Source organism: Narcine bancroftii, chromosome 1 (genome assembly GCF_036971445.1).
Source record: "Narcine bancroftii isolate sNarBan1 chromosome 1, sNarBan1.hap1, whole genome shotgun sequence".
Taxonomy (NCBI): domain Eukaryota; kingdom Metazoa; phylum Chordata; class Chondrichthyes; order Torpediniformes; family Narcinidae; genus Narcine; species Narcine bancroftii.
Genome location: NC_091469.1, coordinates 267184079 through 267201229, shown reverse-complemented (window position 1 = coordinate 267201229; position 17151 = coordinate 267184079). Strand labels below are relative to the sequence as shown.

The 17151-nt window shown below is 37.6% G+C and overlaps 1 protein-coding gene across 44 annotated transcripts in view; it reads left to right on the top strand.

Moving 5' to 3' along the window:
• sox6 (SRY-box transcription factor 6) overlaps positions 1-17151 on the top strand; it is a 676057-nt gene that overhangs the window by 445416 nt on the left and 213490 nt on the right. For all 44 annotated transcript variants that reach the window (XM_069898041.1, XM_069898034.1, XM_069897942.1 and 41 more), the window contains one exon: positions 11880-12052. In XM_069898041.1, coding sequence (XP_069754142.1) covers positions 11880-12052 — 173 coding nt within the window. The remainder of the gene's footprint in view (positions 1-11879; positions 12053-17151) is intronic.

Genomic DNA, 17151 nt, shown 5'->3' with positions numbered 1-17151 from the left:
TGGTGGAAGTCATGGATGTTTTAATTTTTTTTGTATTGCCAGCATTCTTGCAACTATTGGTTACATTTTGCTCTTTTTCTTTAAACTGACATTTATGACCATCTACGCAAGATATGCCAATAAATTTTGAATACTGCAAATAAGGCTGTTGATTGCTTAGCCTTCATGGAAATAGGCACCTATACTAAAACATGAAAACAGTTATTAAATTGATGAAGCATAAAATGGTTTACCTCACAAATTTTCAAATACCAGTTACTCATTCGGATAATTTATTCATTATTTTATTTTATATAAAATCATTTACAACTGCAGGATAATAATTAGAATTTCATACACTTGCAGAGAAAGTGCAGTTGAGTACAGGTGCAGCCAACCTCCTAGAATTATGAAAATAAATTGCGGAATTCAAGCGAACCTACATTCCTTTACCTCATGCAAAATGATCATGATCATTTTACATCTGGTTGCCAAGATTAAGTAACATGATCAACTAAATCCAGGCAAATTATTTTTACTTTTTGATTTGGTTTGACTGAATATTATCAGGCTAAAGATTTTTTTAAAATTACTTTTTAGCACTGTTCCCTTTTGGTCAGTAAGTCAGAACAGTGAGATTTATTAATTTTTGAGGCATATGCCAACTAACACTGGACAACAATTTTTTTTCAAAAGGTTTACTTAAAAAAAATGGAACTATGGTAGATAATTTCAAGCTGAACACCAAGATCATTCCAGATTTGCTGTATCTCGTAGGAAGTTGGAGAAACGTGAAAATTAACTTAGCATGTTTAAATGAAAAATTAGGCTGACACATTGCATTAGTTCAACTGACCTAAAAATGTTTTGCTTCTGATGTCTTTCGTGTCAGTGTCCAACAGTAGTTGGCCAGTATTGATGGACTCCAGTTGCCCTGATATCGCTTTTCCATGGTCACAACGTCCTGGTGAAACCTTTTACCATGTTCATCACTGACTGCACCAAGATCAGCAGGGGAGAAGTCTAAGTGAGAATGCAGAAAATGAATTTTCAATGACATGTAGCATTTCATGGTTTTGTCTGCTTGAAGTAGACTTAAAATATAGTAGGAAATCACAAAAATATGTTATATGCTAAAATCTGTTATTTGTTAGGAAAGTATTAAGGTGATTTTCCTGATCCATAGGCTAAAATCCATAAAATGTGCCTGAAAGTGTTCAGGAAGTAAAATCTTCATGGTTCAATGTAATCAAGGCCTGAATTCAAACTTCCTGAAAGTCCAACATAACAGCAAACTTGTTTCTTATTTGCTGAAATTAGATGAAACCTACCTCACCATTGGATAAAATTTGGCAATTAGTCTAAAATCCCTATTGGTGTAGTATTAGACTAAGCACAAACTACAATTGCTGCCCCCTCCATTCCTTCTCCACCTAAATCCCCATGATCGCTGCTGTCCCCTCCCTTCCTTCTCCACCTATTACGTCCTGCCTTGCGATCACCCCTTCCTCCTTGACTCTTTGCATCGGACACCTACCAACATTTTCCTATGTATTTTTACCTTTGCTATATAAAGGACACTGCTTGACGTTCTGAGTTTCTCCATTGTGTTTTCTTTCTTTTCTAAATATTTTTATTAAATTTTACATAAAGTAAACATATATATATATATAAAATGTGTAAAATACACAACAGAGATGTCAATATAAAGAAATCAACAGAATTAACTAATTTAGAGTACATCTATAAAGTAATAAAATATCTTGCAATTTTATCCTGAATATTATATTTTCATTTTCTCCCTCATCTCTTTAGCCCATTACCAAGTTGAAGCTCTTTAATTAAAATAGGCCTTAAGCCATGAGTAATATAACAAGGTGTTGGAAGACAGGTCTTATAATAAAAGGCTTAAATCCTGCAGATTTAATTTTATCAAGAGGGGCAGATCATCAACCTGCCATCTTATCATTCTTTAAATGAACCTTAAACAGTAGGTTGTAAATTAAAGCAACACATCAACAATGTTTGTATCTGGTACACCAGGAAAGTTAAGTATCAGAGTGGAGAAAATGTGTGATTTGTAAGTATCTAAAAAAATGGGTATTAGGTAGATTGAATTTTTCAGAAAGTTGTTCAAATGATGCAAAGCAATTATCAGCAAGAAGATCTTTAAAACACCTAATACCCAGTCTAGACCATTCATGAAATGCAGAATCGTGCAAAGTAGATTAGATGAAATGATTGGATAGAATAGGGTTTAAAAAAAGAAAAAACCTAAAATCTAAACTAATTTTTGAACTGGGCCCAAGCAGATTATCAATAGACTTATCTAAAGAAAAAGAAAGTGTGGATCCAAGAAAGCTGAAATGGAGAGATTTTTAACTGTACACAACTCCATTGCTACTTACAATGAACAGTCAAGTCATTTATGAAAGTGTATCCAGAATGTAAGGTTGCATATATTAGCTGCCCAGTAATCAAATCGAAAATTAGGCAGTACCATACCTCCATTTCTTTTAGATTTTTACTTAATTGAGGCTGCTTACCCTTCCATATATAGGACAATATAATGATTCAAAAAACAGATTTAGGAATATAAATTGGGATAGTCTGAAAAATATATAAACATTGAGGCAAAATATTCATTTTGATAGAATTAATGCAGAGGGTCCATATCTTAAATGCTGCTTCACATGTTTTAACAGGGTCAGGACATTTTCTTTGAAAAGACACTTACGTTTTCTTGTAACTGTAATATCTAAATAATTAAATTGATCTTTCACAACCTTAAAAGGACAGTTGGTATACATTGATGTAATTGTATTCACACGGAACAGTTCACTTTTATGCAAATTTAGATTGTACCCTGAAAACTGTCTAAATTAAGTAAGTAAAAACATAGAAAGTAGGGAAATTTCAGGGCTTAATATGAAAAGCAAAAGATCACCATTATAAAGGGAAACTTTATGTTGCACTCCCCTCCTCCAAATCCCTAAGGTGTCTTTGCAGCTTTGAAATGTAATTGCTAATGGCTCTATTGCCAAATCAAAAAGTAATGGACTTAGAGTTCACCCTTGTTAGGTTCTCTGTTGGAGATTAAAAGCTTGTGACTGTTGAAAGCTAGTGAGAATTGAAGCAGTAGTGCACATGTACAGTAATCCATGCAATAAAACTTGGACCAAAGTTATTTTTTACTAAAATCGCAAATAAATATCTCCACTCCACACGGTCAAATGCTTTCTCCGCATCTAAAGAAAGGACACATTCAGGAACCTCACCCGACGGTGAGTATAAAGTATCAAATAAGTGATGTATATCAAAATAAGTGTACTAATTTTTAATAAGGCTCTCTTAGTCCTCGGATATAATTAATGGTAAAATAGTATCCAAACTGTTGTGCAAAACTTTAGCCAAAATTTCAACATGAACACTTAAAAAAGAAATTGGCCAGTAGGAGGAGCACTCTATGGGATCTTTACTTTTTTTTGCAATAAGAATAATACCAGCCTCATTGAATGATTCTGGAAGCTTACTTTCCTTAATTGAATCAGAAAAGAAGAAAATGATTTAAGAAATTCCACAGGAAACCCGACGGGATCCGATGATTGCAAAGAAGATATAGCCACAGTTATCTCTATTTGTGATAAAAGTTCATCTAATCTCATTTTGTTATCTGGAGAAAGTGTCAGAATATTTAAATGATTTAAAAAATTCTCCATCAAGCTATTACCATTTTGAAATTCAGAAGGGTAAAATTCCTGAATGTGTCATTAGAAACATTACTATTCTCCATTTTAATTTTTATAATTTGCCATCTTGCTTCAAATCCTCTCAACTGTTTAGCTAACCACTTACCAGATTTATCTTTGTGGATATAAAGCTGTTGAGGAGAAAGAATTTCACTATTAACACCATGGTAATGCTTCAGAAGAGTTTATCAGAGTGAGATATCTCGGAGACCAGTCCCTGTAACAGCCAGGGCTCAGCTCTGAACTACACAGTTGCACAGCTCGAATTTATACTGTGAAGTAAACAACCTAGTTTGTAAAGTCATCAGAATGGGTTACAATGATAATAAGGAGTTGATCACATCCCGGGAAGTGAAGGTTGTTCAAAGAAAACAGTGTGGTTAAAGTATTTATTAGAAAACAAAGAAAGTTATCTAGAGATATTCTTTAGCAGACTTAAATGTTATCTGGAGTTATTCTTTTGCAAGCAGCACTTGGGACCAGAGGACCTTGAGGTTTTCCCCTTGCTGACTCATTCCATTCTCACAAACAACTTTTATATCATGCCACTAACCCTTTCAGGGTTACTCTGCCATCTATGGTATCCTTCAGTTTTGCAAATTTCTTTCACAAAAGCAGACTCTTATTCTTCAAAAGTTGCCATTCAATTGTATGTGTTGAAAGGAAATCAAATCTAGTTTGAAGCTCCACACACTTTTTATATAATTCTGCATTCCTAACTTGAATGTATTGATGAGCTTTTTCTTTAATTTGATTAACTAATTCCAAATGTTCTTTATTAGCCCTTTTCATTTTCATGGTGTTGGAGATAATTTGCCCTCTACGATGGGCTTTCAATGCATCCCAGACAATCATCCTGGAGGTTTCTGAAAAAAATATTTGTACTAAAGAAAAAGATTATCTGCTTCTCCATAAATTTCACAAAATTCACTATCAGACAGTAAAATCTAATTGAAATGCCAGTGTCTATAATTTTTTTTAGGAAAGTCAGGAAGGGTCACAGATAGTACAATAGGGGCATGATTCGATATCAGTATACTCTTGTAATCACAAGAGTGAGTCAATAGGATTAATTGATTATCAATAAGAAAATAATGATTCCTAGAAAAAGTATGATGAACATATGAAAATAAAGAATACTCTCTCCTACTTGGATAACAAAAATGCCATACGTCAGAAATACCATAGTTTGATAGGAAGAATTGAATAAATGAGGCGGACTTACTCACTATAGAAGGGCTGGGAGAAGATCAATCCAATACAGGCTCAAACCAACAATTGAAATCTCCACCAAGCACAGGAGAGTATGAGTCCAGATCAGGTAAGGAAGAAAAGAAACGTTCAAAAAAATCCAGATTAGGGGTATAAATATTAGCAAGAACCACCAATTTATTATACAATTTCCCTGAAACAATAATATAACAATCCTTAGTATCTAATATTACATTGTGATGAATAAAAGAAATATTTTGCCTAACAAAAATTGAGTCCTACCCCTGGGTTTGCCTGAAAAGTACAGTGAAAATGCTGCCCCCTCCACTGTGCCATGACATGCGAACTATCAGAGCTATGACTACATGTTTCTTGTAAAAAAGCAATTGCTGTTTTATGTTAAGATGAGAAAGCATTTCCTTCTCTTAACAAGATGGTTCAAACCTTTAACATTCCAACTAACAAAATTTTTAAAAGTTATCAATTGTTGATGGTTAGAGAAGTGCATTGAAAAACACACGTTACCAAAACTCCAGAAGTCCTTGAAGCGTAAAAGAGGATACAGCAAATATTTAAAATAAAAACAATGCACAAAGAAAATGCTTGTGTAGTCTTGTAACACAATAACAACCTTTACTCACTCCCACGTCCACCTGAAAACCAGAAAGTTGCTGAAGACCCCAGCAGCAAGCTCATCAAATTAAACATTTCTCACCCCCTAAAAAACCTTGCTGTTCTATATAATAACATCTTGGCTCCAGTATTGTTACTAAAACAAAACTCTACACTCTGAAAACAACATATAACTTGGATAGAAATACAACTATTAAATTAAAAATCTATTTTTAGAATTTCTTATTCAATTCTAAAAAGTATATTATGAATTTGAAAGATAAATTGCTACTAAAAAAATAAGTATAAACTTTCCCCAAAGTTCTTCCCACAAGGACTGAATAAATCCCAGAATTTAAAGCAAATACGTACTCACAAAACAACAACCGAAGTGTGTACATTAGCCCGAAAAGTGTTACCAGAACAGAAAGGACAAGACAGTCCTCGCCACTAAATACTTAATGACAAAAGCTATAAAGCTTAAAAATAATAACAGTCAAATAGCCTCAGTCACCAAGCAGATATTAACAATGGGTGCGATGTAGAAGGGAGAGTGTCTATATAATTCCGGGCCTCAACAACTGAATGCAATCACTTCTTCTGTCCACTGGAGAGTGTGATATGGAGTCGTGCAGGATACAGCAAGGAGAGCTTAAATCCTCAGTTGTATAATTGCGACATTACTTCCCTGTACTCAGCTCACTGATTCATAACTTTGGGAGTATAATCTTCCACCACTCGGATCTGTTGATCACGATAGTCCAGTTTCCCTCTCCGCCAGGCCTCTCGGATCAGAGTATCTTTTATCTGATAGCGATGTAAATGAATGATGATTAAGGGTGGTCTCAGTTGTAAAGCCGGTTTAGGTACTAAAGAGCGGTGAGCTCTATCAATCTCCAGTGGAGATGGAAGTGTCTCAATCCCAAAAACCTCACATAACAAATCAGAGAAGAATTTTGTAGGTTGCCTTTCTTCAATAGATTTTGCCAATCCCAAGATATGCAGATTCTGCCTTTTGCTCCAGCTCGTCAGATCAACAACTTTAGTCGTTAACTTCGAGATAGTTTCACAAAAGATCAAACAGAGATCTTCTAATCCAGTTACGCGTTGGCTTAGGTATTCAGAAGCGTGCTCCAGAGATGATAAGCGCTGGCCATGCTCCTCCACTAACAACCGGATTTGATCGATTTTGACTTCTAACAGGCAAGAAGAAGCTTTGAAGTCAGCAGTCTGTCGATCCAGTAGGGTAGAAATAGCTTCTATTGTTAGGCTAGCAGTTGCTTCATCTTTTGCTTCTTTTTTTTTCAGATTTCCCTCTTCCTGAAGCCAGCAAGAGTTTAAACAAAAAAGGGAAAGGTCCAAAATATACAGCACTTTGGTTGAAAAATAGAAAGGTGAAAAGTGAAAAAGATAAGAGAGTAGACAGGAGTGGCTGATAGCTGCACCTTATCGCAGCTGGCCAGAACCTAGCTTCATGTTTTTACTTAAGCCATGGTTCCTGCAGATTTTTATGTTTAACTGCAAGCTACAGTATAGCTGGAAGAGAAAAAAAAAGGCTGTCTTCCTTATTGTGGCTTAATTCACATCTCTCACATTGGGATTGAATGAATGTGTAGGTGCAAACAGCTGCACTTCTCTAACAGCTGCACTTCAATTATTTAAGAGTTCTATGTCGCTCAGGAGATGCAATTTGTCCATCCCAGTCCACAGCTTTGCTGTATAATTTTAAGAGTTGCAAAGGGAGATACATGTACACTGGCTGCTTGTTATCCTTGTTTTATCACCTGGAACAGTTGCCCAGAGGCAGCCTAAGGCAGGCATGTTAGAGCCAAACAAACGTTATCGGCATACAGCCTCACTCTACCCGCATTACATTTTGGGCAACGGGAGATGGATTGCACACAAGCAGTTTTTGGCACAGGGAGTTTGAATGTAACATGGAAAAATATAAGTAATAGGAGCAAGAGCGGGCCATCTGGCCCATCGAGCTTGCGTCACCATTTAAAAAGATCATTTTAATCTGTCCATGGATTCTACACCACCGACTGTATTTCCCCCAATTCCCCTACTATGCAAAAACTTATCTAACTATGGCTTCAATATCTTTAATGAGGGAGCCTCCTAATGCTTCCTTGGGCAGAGCATTCAACAGATTCACTGCTCTTTGGAAAAGCAGTTCCTCCTCAACTGTCCACTGAATCTTAAGGCTCTGATCCCTTAAGATTCACCAGTGTAAAAAAATTGTGCCTCCATCTTATCTAATCCCTTTCATAATTTTACATGTCTCTATGAGATCCCTTTGCCTTCTTCTGAATGCCAGCAAGTATAGTCCCAAATGACTCATTTTCTTCTCATAGGATAACATGCTCATCTCAGGAATTGGGTTGATTTTAAGCAAAGAAGAAAAAATATTGTTCATATTTAACAGGTGCATCAAATCTGCTCCCATTCAATGTAAATTGGTCAAGGGAGTGGAGAGGTGAGGACAATTAAACCAATCTCACTGTGTATACAATTTCAAAATGGAAGCTTTCAAAACAATCACAGTCCCTTTCTATAAATATGTTAGAAACATTTGTGTGGCCAAACTATCATATTCACTTCGACTGAGAGAGAAGGGAACCATTTCTTTCATTCAGAATCAGGTTTAATGGTCATGAACAAATCATGAAATTTGGTGTCTTGTGGCAGCATCATGGTGCAAACATACATATTATAACCATCTTACAACAATACTCAAAAATAAAATTATAATAACAATAATATTGCACAAAAAGTCAGACAGTGTCTTTGGTTCATTGATTATTCAGGAATCTGATGGCAGCGGGGAAGAAGCTGTACCCTTTTCCTGTGCCCTTTTCCTGATGGTAGCGGAGTGAAGAGGGCATGGTCTGTAGGTGGTGGGGGTCCTTGAGGATAGAGGTTGCTTTTTTTAAGACACCGACTCTTGTAGATGTCCTTGATGGAGTGAAGGCTGGTGCTTGTGATGCCGCGGGCTGAGTTAACAACCATCTGGAGTTTATTCTTGTCCTGAGAATTGGCACTTCCATACCAGGCAGTTAAGCAACCAGTCAGGATGCTCTCCTCGGTACACCTGTAGAAGTTTACGAGACTCTTTGATGACACACCGAGCTCCCTCAGACACCTCACAAAGTATAGCCACTGGTGAGTCTTCTTTGTGGTTGCATGAGCATGGAAGCTCCAGGACAGATCCTCTGAGATGTTTACACCCAGGAATTTGAAGTTCTTGACCCTCTCCACTACTGAGTCCCTGATGAGCACTGGGTTGTGTTCTCCAGTCTTCCTCCTGAAGTCCACAATCATCTTGGTTTTGCTGACATTGAGCACAAGGTTGTTGTCATTACACAATTCAATGAGCTGATCTATCTCCCTCATGTACGCTTCCTCATTGCCATTTGTGATTCTGCCGACAACTGTGGTATCATCGGCAAACTTGTCGATAGTATTGGAATTTTGCCTGGCCACACAGTCATGGGTATATAACGAGCAGAGTAGTGGGAAAAGCACACATCCTTGGTGTGTGCCTGTGTTGATAATTAGTAAGGAGGAGATATTGTTTCCAATTCAATGAGAAAGTCAAGGATCCAGTTGCAGAGGGGGTGTATAGAGGCCTAGAGTTTGTAGCTTCTTGGCCAGCACTGAGGAAATAATGGCATCGAAGGCTGAGCTTGTCTATGAAGAGCAGCTGTATGCACGAATTGCTGTTTTTGAGATGTTCCAGAGCTGTGTGGAGAGCCAGCGATACTGCATCTGCTGTGGAGCGATTGTGACGATAGGCGAATTGCAATGGATCCAGATCTTTGCTTAGATATGTGTTAATTCTGGCCATGACCAGCCTCTCAAAACATTTAATCATAGTAGAAGTTGGTGTTACTGGGTGGTAGTTGTTGAGGCAGCTCACACTACTCTTTTTGGGAACTGGGATGATTGATGCCCTTTTGAAGCTGGTGGGAATCTCTGACTGCAGCAATGAGAGGTTGAAAATATCTATGAACATTCCAGCTCGTTGGTTGGTGCAGATTCATTAGTTCATTAGAAATGGATATCATTGGGAAGGCCAGATTTTATTGTCCACCTTAAATGCACCTTGAATAATGTGATGTGCACAGCCATTTTAGGAGTGATTAAGAACCAATCAGATTGTTGGATCTGGAATTGTAAGTATGGCAGATTTCCTTCTCTTGAGGACACAAGTGAACCTTGTAGTATTTTACAACAATCTGATAGTTCAATACCTCCATTACTTAAGTCAAGTCATATCAAATCAAGTTTATTGTCATCTAATTGCATAAGTACAAGTCTACGGCAGATACCATCTCACCAGCTCGACACAAAGCCCTGGAAAAACTGGACAGTAAAAGTTAATTCAACAGGATGCTCTTTATCAACTGCAGTTCAACATTTAACACCATCAAAACTGATCAGCAACTCCAAGATCTGGGACTCAAAACCCGACTGATAATTGGATCATAGATTTCCTCACCTCCAGATAACAATCAGTAAGAACATTTCCTCCACAATTTCCATCGGTTTCAGAGCAACACAGACCGGCGTTCTTAGTCCACTTTACACCTATGACTGTGGCTCGACATGTCAATAACACCCATCTACAAATTTGCCGATGATATCATGGTAGTGGGTTGTATAAACAAAGATGGTGAGTCAGCATACGGGAGGGAGATTAAATTGAGTACCAATGACAACCATGTAATCAATGTCACTGAAATTAAGAACCTGATTGGTAACACCAGGAAGGGAAAGCCAGAGGTATAAAATTCAGTGATCATTCAGAGATCAAAGGTAGAGAGGGTAAGCAAATTTAAGTTCTTGGGACTCACTATCTCAGACAATCTTTCCAGGATCAAACACACTAATGGCATCATGAAGAAGGCACATCAGCACCTCTACTTCTTCAGAGGTTTGCCAAGATTTGATATGACACCAGAAACCCTGGCAAATTTCTACAGATGTGTGGTGGAAAGTGTGCATCATGGTCTGGAATGGGAACACCAATAAACCTGAGCAAAACACCCTACAAAATGGTAATGGACTCAGCTTAGGACATCACAGGCAAAAACCCTCCCTGCTATCGAGAATACTGGGAACACTGCCATTGGAGAGTAGCAGCAATCATCAAGCATTTACAGCACAGACTCTTGTCGTTGCTGCCATCAGGAAAGAGGTATGGGTGTCACAAGACTCCCACCACCAGGTTCAGACACAGCTGCTCCCCCTCCACTATCAGCCTCCTCAACAACAAACTCAATCTGCGACTCATTTAAGAACTTTTATTGTGCACTTTATTGATTTTTTAAAAATTCTCTCTCTATTGTACAGTCAGTTTGTTTACATTTGTTATCTGTTTATAGTTCTTTATTTGTTTACATGTATATGCTATGTACAGTAATTCTGCCTTGCTGAAGATTAAAAAAATCTCAGGGTTGAATGTGATATCATGTATGTACTCTGACAATAAATCTGAAATCTGACCCCAAAGAAACACCCTTCTCTGGTCCTTGGTGCAAAACACACAGACACACAACCGGACATAAATATGAGAGTCTCGGATGGTTAGTATGAGCAGTTCCTTTGGTTGTTTAGCATTTTCATTACCAGTGGAAAGAAGCTCTTCCTCAGCCTGGTGGTGCTAGATCTGATACTTTTGTATCTGGGATCCTCAATAATTTTGCATGCCCTCTTCAGACAACAATCATGGTAGATCATGTCAATGAGGGGATGAAGACTCCAGTGATCCTCTCTGACTCTCTTGTGGGTTTACCTCTGATCCATTTTTGTGGAGCAATCATACCACGCTGTGATGCAGCTGGCCAAAATGCTCTCTCTTGAGCTCCTGGTGAAGTTTGTCATGATGGTTTGTCAGGAAGTGCAGTCACTATTGGACATTCAGTTGAGGAGATATTGTGTGCCCATGATAGGTCACTAGTTAAGTGAACTGCAAGAAAGTTGGTGCTCTTAACACTCTCCACTACAGAGTTGTTGATGTGTAGTGGAGGGTGATCGTCCCTGGTCCTTCTGAAGTTCACAATCATCTCCTGATCATTCAACCCAGAGTATCTGTTCCAATCAAACATCCTATCTTCCATTTTTAGGTCTGCGGCCCTACAGAAAATATCATGACGGTTTACTCTTCTGTCCAATTTTTTTTAATGCTGTCTGTGAGGTATAATTCTGATCTTACTGAATAGTGAAGTAACCTGGAGAAACAGAATTGTCTTTCCTTGATCCTGTGCAATCTCTCCAGTATTTATTGTTGCATTAACCACCGCCATTTTATCCCTCCTCCAGGAACACCGGAAAGTCTTGCAGAAAAGGAACGTCAGCTGTCCGCCATGATCAACCAATTAATTAGTTTACGAGAACAGCTCCTGGCAGCACACGATGAGCAGAAGAAGTTGGCCGCATCACAAATTGAAAAACAAAGGCAGCAAATGGAACTTGCCCGCCAGCAACAGGAACAGGTGAGCCAGAGGCCTGAACACCAATCACTCATTATTTTAGTGGTTAACACAGCAATTGTAGTGCAATACACAAATGTGCTGGAGAAACTAAGTAGATTAAGCAGCATCCATAGGAATCAGAAGGGTGTGGGGGGGGGGGGGTGGGTGCAGGTGTAGACCTCACCAGGTGACACTTTAAAATGTTTGTGCAGTGTTTCACAGAAATGTATTTTTTTAAATAAAAATATCCCTGGAGTTAGTTATAATAACAAAAACATTTTTTGTAAGCCCATCTTACATGTATCAATGTACCTACAAGACTAAAACTTGATGCTAATTTACTTCTTGAACCTTCTAATCTACTCCGGTCAGAGCTGTCATTATTACCCAATTACAATAATGCTTCAAATCACATGGTTTTGTCTGTACGCGCTACAAGCACATGCTGTTGTTTTTGTTGCTGTTGGTATTTTTATAGTTGCTGCTTGTGTTAAATTTTCTGGTGTTTTAGTTACACTAGTGTGGTAATTAGTATTTATGAACTTTATTTCAGATTCTATTGTTTTCTTACCAAATTTTTTATTTAACCACATGAAACCATGTAAATACATTTAGGCTGTGCGTATGATATTGTAATTTAAAGGAGTAATTTTAATTTTGCCGGTTGTTTAGCTCACTACAATTGCCTTTACATTCAGTGATATATGGGAATTATGATTTACGTGTAACATTAATACAAAAAAAATTACTAAAGGATGCTGTATGGTCTGGTACGGGAGGTGGTCCATGGTGGGGGGTGCGGGGTGTGGGGAGGGGGGTGACACCATGAGTTACCACACTGGGTGACACCAACTCTGCATCAAGGCATGAGCAGAAAGCAGGCAGGTGCATGAATGAAAAAGTGGAGGAATAGGGAAGGAGAGGCAGGGGGAGAAGCACAGACCAAAAAATTCATAGGTGGATATGGGTGGGAGAACAGAAGAGATAAAAATTGAGAAGTCATAGGGCGAGCTGGGGGAAAGAAGAGAGAGAGAGAGAGGGAGGGAGGAGGAGCCTAATAGAAACCACTCAATGTTAATGCCATCTGATTGGAGATTGCCCAGACGGAATGTTAGGTGTTTTTATTTTATTAAAATAACAGCTTATTATTTTAGCCAGTCTTGTTCCTCCAGCTAAAAGTTAAATGACAAAAGATAAAATGTATTATAACAGAAAATATGGAAATTGATGATCTCGTTTTTTTTTTCCAAACCTTACCTTTATTCTAACGTCACTCCAGACCATCTTTTTGGAGTTGGGGCTGTCAAAAAGCATATTACCAACTATTAGGAAATACGCAAAATGGCTTGTACATTCCTCCGGTGACTTCAACTAGGCACATCTCACAGTCAGAGCTAATAGGCCTGTTTATTTCTACTGGGTGCCATTCTCCTGATCCTGAACTGGCTGACCTGTCTCAACCTATATAAGAAAGCATAAAATGAGAGCAAGCCATTGAGCCCACTCTTTCCATTGATTACCCATGACGTGTTCTATTATAAATTCTTGAGGGAAAAGTACTCTGCCTCCTAAAAATAACCTGATCAAATTCTCTTCCATTTTTTTTTCTCATTCTCCAATGGTTAACTTCATCTTGTTGTCTCCACACACATGTCCACCTTCTTCCCTCCTGTGCAATGTTATTCGTGATCACCATCTCATTCTGCAACAATTTCTGAAGTTCTGTCTTTGCCATTTAGCGACATCGAGGCCCATGATATATATTACAAATATTAACTCAGAATGCACTGTCATTAATGATTTATAATAAATGATTTTTGGGTAAGACTATTCACTCAAAAGGTAATAGTGTTAAAAGGTGGCGATCAAGTATCCAGATCAAATTTCTTTGATCAGCCCCAAAATATTCAGGTTGAAAATTACCTAAAAATAAGAAATGTAAGTACCAATGAGGGTTGAATTTTGATTTTGAATGAGTTAAAATTCAAATTAGTTGTCCACTTTATGGATGATCTTGTCCCTTAAGTCAACAGAGGGGCATATCTGTTAGAGTGCAATTTGAATGGCTGAATCGATAGCAAACCATCACCAAACAGCAATAATCCCAGTTGAACCATCTTCCTTGTTATTTTTTTTTATGCCTCATGACCACTTTTCCAACATTAAAGCCTTTTAAAAAGCATCCAATTTTTTTTGAATTTGAATAACAAGAATTAGTTCAACCTTTATGTAAAAACCAAGTACATTCTGTTGTACCAAGCATTATAAAAGGTCTCACAAATTGGGCTACATGCTCCCTATGGATGGGGGGTGAGGGAAGGAGGGAGGGTTATGTTCAACAAGTACTTATTGAGAATTTGGAGAATCCAATTGGCTCCACAAAGTCCTCTATTCATAATTGGTGATGGATGGAAAATCTGAAATATCCATTGGAGACCAGGAAATATCTTAGAACATATGAGGTATTTGAGCAAACTACAGGGCAATTTATTTTTCTTTCTTTCCTATGCACTTTTACTTATTTTTTAAGGGATTGTTTTTGTTTCTTTTTGTTAAATTTTTCACTTGAGCCTCCTGACTTTGTGAATCATGTCTAGCTTTTGAGAAGAAACTTCTAACATTTGTGAAAAAGTTATCTGAATTCATTGTACACACAGCCCATTTGGAATGTTGTTAGGCTCATGAACAATGAGCAGATGTAAATGTGTGTATTCTGCTGGCCAGTCTGACCCATGGCTCCACTTTCCATCCTGTGGCCAGGCAGATTTGGAAGTTAATTCCCTGTTTACATACCCTTGAGATTTTTTTGTGTAATAAAGGTCTCAGAATAAGATCTTCAGATGTAGGACATATATCACAGTGCAGCATAGGGAAAAGCCCTTCAGTCTTTTATGTCTTGAGTTGAACATAATGGCACCTTAACTAAATCCATCTGGATTAACATGATCTGTATCCCTCTGTTCCTTGCATGTCCATGGAGCTGTGTAAATCCCTCCTAAGCAACCATATCTGCTTCCACCACTACAACTCTAACTCTTGCCTCACACATCTCCTTTAAACTTTCCTGCCCTCAACTTGCACCTATGCCCTCTTGTGTTTTACCCTGGGAGAAGGATTCCAATTTATTATATTATATTATACTTTCTTTTTGGTTTTAAAAAATTTTTCTTCCAGCGCTTTTTTTTTCTATTTTCTTACTACTTAATTTTTGTGTTTGTTTTTACCTATTGTTTCATACTTATCCTCCTGTAGCCTCGTCACTTTTAACTCTTCTATACTCTGCTTCAGTTAGTCTCCTCACAATTATGTTTATTCAAGATCTTGCCTGCCCTCCTCTCAGCATCCACCCCTATGCTGAGAACTACGGGCAGCTGATCTGGAGGTGTGATCATGGACTTCAGAGTATCGGAACACTGACCTTCCTAGCATCAGGCAAATAAATTAGTTAATTGATTGGGAAGCTCTTAATTGGATTTTAAATGGATCTGTGAGGTACAACCTGACCATTTGCAGCTATTCCTTCTAGTATAGGCAGGAAATGAAAAGAACAGGTAATGTCAGCCTGGAATTTTTGCCTGTCTGGACTATCTGGTTTGGTTCAGATTAAAAATTCCTGACAGGACGTCCAGATGCCAAAGATGTGTCTACCAATCTGCCCTAGTGGAAATACTGCCCACTTACCCTATAATCAATCACAGTGGTGTGAAATTGACAAATATGGAACATTTTCCATAACTTAGTAAAATTTGAGACAAGGACTGGGACCAGTTAAACTGAGGAACAACTAAATCAAGGTACTATGGAAAAGTAGGCCAGGAAAGAAAAATATATTGTCAAAGAGGGGGACATTTTGAAAAGTTTCCAAATAAATAAAGTTTAATTTATTTGAAGCTGTTGCTTGTATAATAACTTGTGGAAAATGAATGCTTGTCCTTCATAAATCCTTGCACTTTTCTGACTTGCATTAATATAATTCCACATTTAGTGCAAGCATTTCAGAAATGGTATTTGTTTTGGGTACAGTTGAAACTTCCCCCAGAATTTCATTCAAGAATATAATTTTGTTCACTGATTGTAAATTTTGAATATTCTTTAAAATTGTTTTTTTTAATATATATCTTTATTTGGATAAATGAAGTATGCAAGTCAGGTGAACCCTGTTCTAATGAAGATTGTCTGTAGATACCAATAAGAAAATCTAAATTGTTTAAAATGAGTGCGATGCACAATGGAAGAACTTCATACTCACGACTTTTGTTCTATTGTCAGTGAATCTGCCCCTTTGTGATGGATAGTGGTCACCACAACACAATGGTTCTGGTCTGGAACAGCAAAAAAAATCCATGAAGTTCATTTCCATGTTCAAGAGATAAGCAACTAAAATAAAAATTCAGGGTCATGGGGAGATATCTCAGTTGGGAGTTTATATGGTGGTAAATAGGAAGAGAACATTACATGTTTAGAGTGGACAGAATTAATATATCAAGCTAAGCCCAAGAAAACAGAGTAAGTGGGTAATTGTTCAGGATTTTAGAGTAAAGTTTGCAGTGGCAATGGGGAATAAATTGTTATTTGCAGCAATAACTGGTTGGACCAGGACAACTAGACTCACTCAGTGTTATAAAGGAAAAATAGCAAAATTGGGAGGAATAAGATCAAATCTGTCAGGATGGGGACGGAAGGAAGGTCTTCATGTTCAAAGCCATCTTATGATCTTAACCCTTAAGGGAAAACTCATAAAATTAGAGAACAGTTTTTTTTAAAAGAAAGGGTCTCAGCCAAAATTGATCTGTATTAATGACTGGAATTAGTAATTATCATCGTAGGCTGACGGCAGCTGTGCTCCAGAGTCTGGTCTCACCATCTAAAGCCTGACAAGATTCTGCCCATCCCACTACTTGATAAAGGATGCCTTTCTAACGGGAGCTTATTCCTGAAATTGTATTGACGTTCCCACCTTTCTATAATAGAAAGGTGTATCTAACAGGGCTCATACGTTGAGCTTGTTTTAATCAGCCTCAGATCACCAAGCTCTCTGTGTCCAAATATTTGCCCACAAGCAAGTGTATACACTCTTCTTCTGATGGGAAATAAGGAACAAGAATATGAACAAGATAAGA